Source organism: Puma concolor, chromosome A1, assembly GCF_028749965.1.
Source record: "Puma concolor isolate L17-30 chromosome A1, mPumCon1.1.hap2, whole genome shotgun sequence".
In the NCBI taxonomy this organism is placed as follows: Eukaryota; Metazoa; Chordata; class Mammalia; order Carnivora; family Felidae; genus Puma; species Puma concolor.
Genome location: NC_141667.1, coordinates 154,412,252 through 154,424,121, shown reverse-complemented (window position 1 = coordinate 154,424,121; position 11,870 = coordinate 154,412,252). Strand labels below are relative to the sequence as shown.

Sequence of the window (11,870 nt, the reverse complement as noted above, 5' to 3'; positions counted from 1 at the left end):
TAAATGAGAATATGTAAAAAAACAGTTAATATGATATCCTACTCTTCAATAAATTGACAGTATGAAGACTTAGTTTTCTACTTCAGTAGGGGAAGTACATGTATAAAGAGTTTAATTTCCAATTTGAAGCTTTAATGAAGGAACATTACAAGGTAAATTTAAGGTGTTTAAATACTAAATAATTCATCACAAATGAAAATTAAAAAGATTCATTACCTAGACAATTGGTAAATATTTAATTACTTACATCTATTGAATCCCTGAGAATAAGTGTCAGAAATAAAATATAGACTTTGTGGTGAAGATTACAATTTATAACCATACACCACTCTATTTCCCATGGTTTAATCTCTGAACTTAAATAAACATATATTTTTCTTAGTTACACATAAGAGAAGAAAATCTCCCTTATTAGATTAAGTAAACATAAATTTCACTGATGTGAAATTGGGAAACATGGTTTGACTAATTTAGAAGCTGACTGACTACATATCTTGGTAAATGCTTCCTTGCACATCACAGTCATAGGGAACACAATTTTTTTGACAGAAGTGTTTTCAGAGCCACTTTCATATCTTTGTTTCTTAAAGTATAGATAATAGGATTTAAGGTTGGGGTCACCATGGTGTAGAAGAGGGAGATAAATTTGCCTTGGTCCTGAGCATAACTGTTACCTGGTTGTAGGTACATGTAGATTATGGTGCCATAGAAAATGATCACCACTGTAAGGTGGGAGGAACAGGTGCTGAAGGCTTTGTGTCTTGCCTCTGCTGACTTTATCCTCAGCACAGCTTGACTTATGAAGCCATAGGAGATAAGAATGAGTGCTGGGGGAATTAGGAGAAACAGGATACTAACCACAAAAAGCACCAACTCATTGACAGTGGTGTCCACACAAGCCAATTTGAGGAGAGCTGGTACTTCACAAATAAAATGATTGAGTCTATGGTTGCCACAGAGAGGCAATTGCAAGGTAAAAGTAGCATGGATCAGGGAATTGCTCAAACCACTGAGCCAGGAGAGGGATGCCAGCTGTTGGCATAGCTGTGGATTCATGATAGCCACATAGTGGAGGGGTTTGCAGACAGCAATGTAGCGATCCAAAGCCATTACAGCCAAGAGGATACACTCAGTGGAGCCCAGCGCTAGAGAAATATAGAGTTGTACCACACAACCACCATAGGTGATAGTCTTCTCCGGACCTCTCAGGTTGACTAAGGTCTGAGGTGCAAGACTGGTAGTGAAGCAGAGGTCCAGTAGGGAGAGGTTGCTGAGGAAGAAGTACATGGGGGTGTGGAGGAGAGGATCCACGTATGATATAATGATGATGGCAAAGTTCCCCACAAGCGTCAGGATATAGAAAAAAAGGACTAATACAAAGAGTGCAGACTCCAGGTGAGGGTTGTCTGAGAAGCCTAGAAGGATGAAACTCATCAGGGAACTCTCATTGGCCCTTTCCATTTCTACAGAAGGAACTGCTTCTGTTAAGAGAGAAATGAGAACAAGTATGTTTGAAACAATTTATCCTAGAATCACAATGTACAAGTTGAAAGGGTGATGGAAACTAACTTGTCCAACTTACTAATTTTTTACCCTCAACGTGTTGCTGATTCAGAACAATAATCAGTCCAATGACTCTTAAAAAAATATGAATGCTTTCAACTTTGTAGTTGTCTGGACACTAATTACTAAACTAATCAATGTGTATAATTGCCCACATGTGAAATAACATGCAGTCACTTCTACTGAAATTAATCATCTTGCAAAATAAAGAAGCAAGTGGCATCTCCATGGTTTTAACTGTCAGCAAAAATATGCATACAAAATACAATATTCAGATGGTAACCTAGGCAGACATGGCAATAGGAATTATCTCATCTTTCACCTTTGTTATTTTAATGTTTATTTATTTTGAGAGAGAGAGAGAGACAGGCAGAGAGACGGGGGGAGAGAGAGAATCACAAGCAGGCTCCACACTGTCAGCACAGAGCCCAATGTGGGGCTTGATTTTATGAACTGTGAGATCATGACCTGAGCTGAAATCAGATGCTTAAGCAACTGAGCCATCCAGGCACCCCTCATCTTTCCTCTTTTTACACACATTCTTTCACATTCATCTCTGTACACTACCTCAACAGAGAAAAGTGAGGTACTCATGGATTTAAACTCTATCTAGAGCTTTTTAAGATTTGTATTTTAAAATAAATTTTAGGTCATGAGGCCACCACTGTATGTCATGCCTAGCCACCAGGTGAACTGCTGTCACTGCACATTTCACCCAGCTGCCACACCACACCCAGCTAATACATCAGGCCCAACCTTCATGCTGCACTCAACCACCAGGACACCCCAAGCCATGTGTCCCCAGCCACTATTGTGCATCAGGCCCAGCCAGACCCAGCCATCCTGACATGTAATCCCTACCCCCACACCACCAGCCACCTCAGCAAGCAACTCCCAGGCACTGCAGTGCTTCAGGGGATCTGACATATGAGTGATGGCCCAACATGAATTTTAGTAATATCACTGCTCCACTCCCAAGATCCCCAGGGGCCACCACTAAACTCCTCAGAACTAGACTGCCTGGGTCCCACCAACATGACAGAGAGCAAAAACAGTCCACAACAGGCAGAGTTAGTGCAGATGACTGCACTGAAACAAAAAGTGGCATGTACACAACCGAGGAGCATAAGCAACAAGCATAGCATACTCTCCTGAAGTGCCAGTTTCTGGTGAACAGAGGAAACAGCATGGCATGACGCTCCAGGACCTTTCCTTCATGAAGTAACTACTTTCAAGAGCAGAAGACACAGCTTACTTTCTTAACACACAGAAATAGACACAGAAAGACAGACAGATGAAGAGACAGAGAAATGTATCCCAAATGAAAGAACAAGAAAGGCCACAGCCAGAGATCTAAGTAAAACAGATATAAGTAATACATATGACAGATAATTTAAAGCAATGATCATAAGGATACTCACTGAACTGAGAAAAGATTGAAAGACATGAAGGAGATCCTTAACACAGAAATAAGAAATAACATATCAGAGATAAAGGGCTCAATAAACAAAATGAGAATCACACTTGATGGAATGGAATGCAGGCTAGAAGAAGAGAGGAATTAAGTAGTGACTTAGGAGACAGAGTAATGGAAACTAATCAAGGTGAACAAAAGAGAAAAAAAAACTGTGCAAAATGACAATAGACTTAGATAACTCAAAGACTCAATTAAATACAATATTTGTTATTACAGGAGTCTGAGAAGAAGAAAAGAGAGATAAGGGAGCAGAACACTTATTTGAAGAAATAATAGCCGAAAACTTCTCATATCTGGGGAAGGAAACATATCAAGATCCAGGGGGAACAGAGAATCCCCATCAAATGCAACAAAACCAGACACACATCAAGACATGCTGTAATTAAATTGGCAAAATATAGAGATAAAGAAAAAATTTAAGCAGCAAGAAAAAAAGAGTCATTAACTGACAAAGGAGAGCCCATTGGCTAGCAGACTTCTCAAAAGAAACTTTGCAAGCCAGAAGGAAGTAGCATGATATATATGCAAAGTGTTGAACAGGAAAAAAACTGAAACCAGGACTACTCTATGCAGCAACACTATCATTCAGAATAGGGGAGATAAAGAGTTTCCCAGACAAACAAAAACTAAAGTGTTCATGACCATTAAACAAGCCCTACAAGAAATATTAAAGAAGATTATTTAAATGGAAAGGAGTATTCAAAAGTTACAGTATAAAGGTAGAAAACATAAAAGCCGTAAAAATAAATGTTTCTGTAAAAAATCAGTTGGGAAATTCACAAAAAAAAGGACTTAAAATATATTAACATATACCTACAAAAGTACAAAGGAGAGAAAAAAAGCGTTCAAATTTAAACAACCATTAATTTAATATATAGTGTTATATGTAGAATATTTATAGACAAACCTAATGATAACCAGAAATCAAAAACTATTAAATAATCACCATGAATAGAGACAAAGAAATCCAAAAATATCATAAAGGAAAATCAGCAAGCCATGAGAGAAAGACAAGCTCAACAAAAATCTTCAGAAACAACCACAAAACAAGTAGTACAATGGCAATAAATACTTATCTATCAATTACTTTGGAACTAAATGGAATAAATGCTCCAATAAAAAGACATTGGATCAGAGAATGGATAAAAAAAATACTTATCAATATGCTACCTACAAAAGACACATTTTAGAACTAAAGACACCTCCACACTGAAAGTGAAAGGATGGAGAAACATCTATCATGCAAATGGATGTCAAAAAAAGCTGGGGCAGCAGTACTTATATCAGACAAAATAGACTTTAAAACAGCTACAAGAGACAAAGAAGGACACTATGTAAACATAAAAGGAACAATTAAGAAGATATTACAATTGTAAATATATATGCACCCAATATGAAAGAACGCAAATACATAAAACTTTTGATAACAAACATAAAGCAACTAATCAATAAATGCAATAAAATTAGGGAACTTCAACACACCACTTTAATCAATAGACAAATACCTAAACATCAAATAAACAAGGAAAAAATGGCTTTGAATGACACACTGGACCAGATGGATTTAATGAATGTATTCACAACATTATATCTCAAAACAATAGAATAAACATGTTATTCAAGGGCACACTGAACATTCCCCAGAATACATCAGATAGCAGCCTACAAAATAAGCCTCAAGAAATTCAATAAAATCTAAGTCATAGCATACATCTTTTCTTACCACAATGGTATAAAACTAGAAGTCAAGCACAAGAAAAAATCTGAAAATAAAACAAGAGAGGAAGTTAAGATGGTGAAGTAGGGGGACCTGGATTTTCCTTGTCCCTCAAACACAGCTGTATTGAGATCAGATCACTTGGAACACACAGGAAATAGATGTACAGAGTGGCAGAAGGACCTCCATATTTGAAGGGAGACAGCTTGACAGGGTCAAGGTATGTGCATGTGAGTTGGGGAAATAAAACAATGGAGCTATGGAGAAGAGGGAACCCTTACTGTGGACAGACAGAAAGGAGAGAAAGAGGGAAGGGTTGTGATAGTGCAGCATCAAGTAAGCAAAAGAGGAAAACCTCTCTGGACCATGGACTGAAGAACAAGAAGTACTGAGGGTCCCAGCTCTTTTTTGCAAACAGCCTTTGGAGCTGAAACTCTGAGGTTTTGGAAGTGTGCAACTTTCTCCAGAGGGGAACAGTGGTGGGCTCTCCTGATGCAGAGGGAGCTGGCCCTGGAGTGCATATCGTGGTGTAGCAATCTCAGGGGTGCACTCGAGAGAACTGTCCCCTTCCTGGAGTGCTTTGGGAAGAGGGTTTATTGCCTCCCCAAAGACAAAAGACCTTGCAGGTGCCAAAGACTTCATCAGCAGAGTGAAGAGGTTCTACTCCAGAGCATGGGACCAGAACCTCATCATGCCAGATGCTTTAAGACTTCTGGCTTCACTTTAAAAAAAAATTTAGATATTTATTTTTGAGAGAGAGAGGGAGAGAGAGTGTGCATGAGTGGGGGAGGGGCAGAGAGAGAGGGAGACAGAATCTTAAGCAGTCTCCTGGCTCTGAGCTGTTAGCACAGAGTCCAACGGGGCTTAAACCCACAAACCATGAGGTCATGACCTGAGCCGAATTCAGACGTTTAACTGATTGAGCCACCCAGGCACCCCAAGACTTCTGGCTTTGAATTCCAGCTTAGCACCAAGGGGAAAACTGAGGAGAGTTGTGATACAGGGCAAGCTGTCTGCCCTCACTATTCTGTGAGGGCTTCCTCAACAGCATGGTCTGAGTTCCCTAGTCTAAGGAGGAGAGATTGGGGTGATACCGTTTTCCCCCCCACACCCGTATAATGAGACTTCAGAGAGCAGCACAGTGGCCCCCTAGTGGAGGCGAGAAAGGTTTACACCAAACCCTTTCCCTCCATGCCTGGCAATTGCTCATTTACTGAAGCAATACTGACTGACCCAACACAGCCACACCCTCCTCCAGACCAGCACAGCCACCATACCCAGGCACCAACAGACAACTCTTTTCTTTTCTTTTTTTTTTTCTGCCTTTGTTTTTGTTTTTGTTTTTTTTCTTTTGGGATCAGGCTCATAGTGTCAGATTTGTTTTTCTCATTTCTTAGTGTGTGTGTGTGTGTGTGTATTTATTTATTTTACCATATATATTTTTATATATTATAAAATACATAAATGTAAAAAATATATTTTATATATTTTAAATAATTAATTTAATATACTTATTATATTATTGTATTATTGTATTATTTATAATATATGATTATAATATAATATATAATATTATATATATATAAATACAATTTTTGATCAGGCTTTTTTATTCTGTTCTTTTTTCCCCTTTTCTTTTTCTTCTGTTTTCCCCTTCTTTGTTTTCCTTTCTCCCTCCTTAGAATCAGCCTTATAGTTTTTTGATTCTCTGTTTAGTTTTCTTCCTCCCCTATTCTTTTTCTCTTTTTATGGGAACAGGCTTCCCCGCTTTTTTTCCAGGGTTACATTAGCAACATAGCACACCTAGTTAAAGGTCCAAACACTCCAATACTGCAAGCAAGGAGGAGCTCTTCAGAGGACTGATCAGTGGGTTAGAGCAGCCAAAACATGACAATAGAGTGCACACAGCATACATCAGAAATACTTCTTGGAGTTCCAGGCCCTGGACAGTGTGTGACTTCTTTTTAATAAAGTAGTTCTTTCAGGTGCAGGACACATAACAAACTTTCAGAACATGCAAAAGACAGGGGCACCTGGGTGGCTCAGTAGGTTAAGTGTACGACTTCAGCTCAGGTCATGATCTCATAGTCTGTGGGTTCAAGCCCTATGTCAGGCTCTGTGTTGGCAGCTCAGAGCCTGGAACCTGCTTTGGATCCTATGTCTCCCCTCTCTCTGTCCCTCTCCCTCTCACTTATTCTCTCTCTCTCTCAAAAATAAGCATTTAAGAAATTTTTAAATAATAAAACATGCAAAGGACAGAAACTTAGCCAAAATTACAAGAGAGAGGAATTCTCCCCAAAATAAATGTCTGGAAAGAAAATAAGTACACACAGGTTAAAAAACATGCTACAAACCATAATTGGGTCAACCAGGAAATAAAATAACTAAAAATTACAGGAAAAAATGGAAATAAATACACAGTGGTCAAAAACTATCAGGTTACAACAAAAGTGGTTGTGAGAGGGAAGTTTATAGCAATACAGGCCTACCTCAAGAAGCAAGAAAAATATCTCATTAAATATATATATATATATATTAAATATATATATATATATATATAATTAAAGAGCTACAAAACAATAACAAACAAAACCTAAAACCAGAAGAAGGAAGGAAACAATAAAGATTAAAGCAGAAATAAATGATACAGAAACTAAAAACAAATGAATGGACAGTAGAACATATCAATAAACTAGGAGGTAGTTCTTTGAGCAAATCAATAAAATTATAAACCTTTGGCCAGATTTATCAGAAAGAAAGAAAGAAAGAAAGAAAGAAAGAAAGAAAGAAAGAAAAGAAAGAAAGGGAGAAAGAGAGGAAGGAAGGAAGAAAGGGAGGGAGGAAGGAAGGAAGGAAGAGAGGAAGGAATTCAAATAAATAAAATCACAAAATGAGAGTAGAAATAACAACACCACAGAAATGCAAACAGTGAAAGAGAATATTATGAAAAACTATATGCCAACAAATTGAACAACCTGGAAGAAATGGAAAAATTCCTAGAAACATATAAACAACCAAAATAGAAACAGAAAGAAATAGAAAACGAGCACATTGGAAAACAGCAAAGAAATTGAATCATTAATCAAAACACTTCCAACAAACAACTCCAGAATGGTTTAATATTCCTAAAACAATTAACCTGACACATCATCAATAAGAGAAAAGATAAGAACTATATAATAATTTTAATAGATAAAGGAAAACCATTTGACAAAGTACAATATCCATTAATCATAAAATGCTCAACAAAGTAGGTTTTAAAGGGAACATAGATCACCCTAATAAAGGCCATAGCCATACATGAAAATGCCACAGAAAACATTATCGTCAATGGGGAAAAACAGAACTTTTCCTCTATGGTCAGGAACAAGACAGGGATGTCAACTCTCACCACTATTATTTAACATACTACTGGAAGTCCTAGCTTCAGCAATCAGACAACACCAAATACATCCAAATTGGCAAGGGAGAGGTAAAACTATCACTATTTTCAGGTAACATGACATCCTATATAGAAAACCTGAAAGACTCCACAAAAAAAAAAAAAAAAAAAAAACTGCTAGAAATGATACGTGGAATTCAGCAAAGTCATAGGATACAAGATCAATGTACAGAAAACTGTTGCATTTCTATGCACTGATAATGAAGCAGCAGAAAAATAATTTAAGAAAACTGTTTCTTGCAATTGCACCCAAAGCTACAAGATATCTAGGAATAAATCTAATCAATGAGGTGAAAGACTTACACCCTCAAAACTATAAGATACTGATGAAAGAAATCAAACATGACACAAAGAAATGAAAAGACATTCCATGCTTATGGATTGGAAGAACAAATATTGTTAAAATGTCTATGTTACCCAAAGTTATTTACATATTTAATGCAACCCTATCAAAATACAAATAGCATTTTTTTCTCAGAGCTATCCTAAAATTTGTATGGGACCACAAAACACCCCAGATACCAAAAGCAATCTTGAAAAAGAAAAGCATAGCTGAAGGCATCACAATTCTGAACATCAATTTATATTACAAAGCTGAAGCAATGAAGACAAGATGGTACTGGCACAAAAATAGACACACAGATTAATGGAACAGAAGAGAAAACCTACAAACCAACTATATGGTCAACTAATCTTTGATAAAGCATGAAATGGTATGCAATGAAAAGAAGACAATCTCTTTCACAAATTGTGTTGGAAAAACTGGATAGTAACCTGTAAAATAATGAAATTGGACCACTTTCTTACACTTTGCACAAAAAAATTCAAAGTGGATTAAAGACCTAAATGTAAGACTTGAAACCATAAAAATCCTAGAAGAGAACACAGGCCATAACCTCTCTAACATCAGCCATAGCAACTTTTTACTAGATATGTCTCCTGAGGCAAGGGAAACAAAAACAAAAATAAACTATTTGGGACTACATCAAAATAAAAAACCTGCACAGTGAAGGAAACATTCAACAAAACTGAAAGGAAACTGACAGAATGGGAGAAGATATTTGCAAATGATTTATCTGATAAAGGGTTAGTATCCAAAATATATAAAGTACTTACAAAACTCAACACCCAATAACAAATAATCCAATTAAATGAACATAAGACATGAGCAGGCATTTCTTCAAGAAGACATCCAAATGGCAAACAGACACATGAAAAGATGTTCAATATCACTTATCATCTTGGAAATGCAAATCAAACTATTATAAGATATCACCTCACATCATCAGAATAGCTAAAAGCAGCAACACAGTAAACAACTGGTGTTGGTGAGGATGTGGAGAAGGAACACTTGCATACTGTTGGTGGGAATGCAAACTAGTGCAGCCACTCTGGAAAACAGTCTGGAGGTTTCCAAAAAGTTAAAAATGGAACTACCTTATGATCCAACCATTGCACTCTGGTTTACCCAAAGAATTCAAAAACACTAATTTAGAGTGATTCATGCACCCTTGTGTTTATAGCAGCATTATTTACAATAGCCAAAATATAGAAGCAGTCCAAATGCCCATCAACTGATGAATGGATAAAAATTAAAGGATAATATTAATATATACATTCACACTATACATATATATCCCTTCTTTTTTATCCATATAATAATAATATATGTATTATATGGATAAAATATATATATTATATATAACTATATTTATATATAGTTATATATTATATATTTATATATTTTATTTTTATTAAATATTAAATATTTAAAATATAAATATTTTAAATATAAACATTTAAATATATTAAATATTGAAATATAAATATTAAATATTTTATATTTATTATGTATTATATATAACTAATCATCAATCAATCAATAAATCAATATAAATAAATAATAAACAATATATGTTACATATAATAAATATATATGAATACAATAATATATAATAATATAATATATGATAATATATAATAATAACTATATATAATTTATAATAATAAATTTATATATAATATATATTATATATTATATAATATATATTATATATAATAAATATAATATATAATAACTACATAATATAATATAATACTATATATTATATAATGCATAATAACTATATAATATAATAAATATATAATAAATATATATAATTTATAATATGATACATATTTATATAATAAATATAATACATAATAAATCAAATAAATAATTATATATATATTATTCATGCATGGAGCTAAAGAGTATTATGCTAAGCAAAATGAGTTAGTCAGAGAAAGACAAATAGCACACGATTTCACTTATATGTGTGATTCAAGAAACAAAACAAGTGAGCAAAAGAAAAAAAAAGGAAAGAGAGAAACCAAGAAACAGACTCATAACTGTAGAGAACAAACTGATGGTTCCCAAAAAGGAGGTATATGGGGCAACAGGTTAAATAGTGTTGGGGATTATAGAGTGCATGTGTTGCGATGAGCTGGGGTGATGTATGTAAGTGTTGAATCGCTATATCATACACCTAAAAAGTAATAAAACAATATATGTTAACTGACTCAAATTAATATAAAAACTTTGGGAAAAGGAAAAAAAAAGATATTCCCATAGTTCTCATGCTATCAGATAGGATTATGTAGTGTGAGGAGACTGAGAATTACTGAAAATGATGTTTATTTAAATAATAATTAATTGGAGGAAATTAAATTGAATAAAATGACACAATTGAATACTAGCTTTTTAATGAAAAAAGAGATAAAATGAGTACTATAAGACACAATCCTCTGTGTGCCTTTCAGAATAATAAAACTAGGAAATGTAAAATGTCAGAATATATTTCCCATTCTCAGTTTGCCTGACTTACCAAGAGTCCAATTCAAAATATGTTCCACTTCCCACTGGGTAAAGTTATTCTTCCTGATTGAGTGTAAGATAATAGTATAGAATTCAAGTAAGGTGGTTATGTCTAGTGTACATATTTTATACAAAGAGCCAGATGTGAACAGATATAGTTTTTTTTCCTCCTATAGGTAGTAGAGAGAATGTCTGCCCATGCTGATCTCAAATGATACTCTCTACCATTTTAGAAAATTCTAATGTCTAATTTGTCTCTATAATTGATAATGAGTGCACTAAATGAGACAAAAAGAATAAAAATGGAAAAATATAAATACCAATACAAGTTAAAAGAATGGAAATGTCACAACCACATTTTAAATAGGCAGAAAGCAAGGTGAATTTCAACAAAGATATAAATCAATAACAAATGATAAAGAAGTTTGAAATAAAATAACAAATAATAAAGATGTTTGAAATAAGTCCAAATTGTGTGAGAAATCTTACAATGATGATTATCCTTGTGTTTTCCTAAAATAACAATTAGTAAGTTAGTATGTGTGTATGAAGGGAAAAATTATTTTTCAAAAAGTTGTAAAGGACATTATATGTTAGTTTGTTAAGGATTTTGAAATCTAGGCTAACAGACTAAAAATATGGATGGTTTGGAAGAAACCTCTTTTAAAATATCTGACTGTGTAGAATATATTGGGTAAAATATAGTAAAGATAAGGCAAATGATATAGTCATATATAGTCAGATGAAAAGTGCCATAGTGAATGTTATCATTTTGCCTCTCAATGAAACTAAGCCCTTCCCACCAGGAAGGTTG

General features: G+C 34.6%; 1 protein-coding gene across 1 annotated transcript; it reads right to left on the bottom strand.

Moving 5' to 3' along the window:
• Positions 1-522: 522 nt before the first annotated feature.
• On the bottom strand, positions 523-1,461 carry LOC112856900 (olfactory receptor 2G3). The gene has a single exon (XM_025920202.1). The coding sequence runs from the start codon at positions 1,459-1,461 to the stop codon at positions 523-525; it is 939 nt and encodes a 312-aa protein (XP_025775987.1).
• Positions 1,462-11,870: the final 10,409 nt, after the last annotated feature.

Coding starts and splice junctions, on each gene's coding strand:
- LOC112856900 (XM_025920202.1), bottom strand. CDS start 1,461: ATGGAAAGGGCCAATGAGAGTTCCCTGATGAGTTTCATCCTTCTAGGC.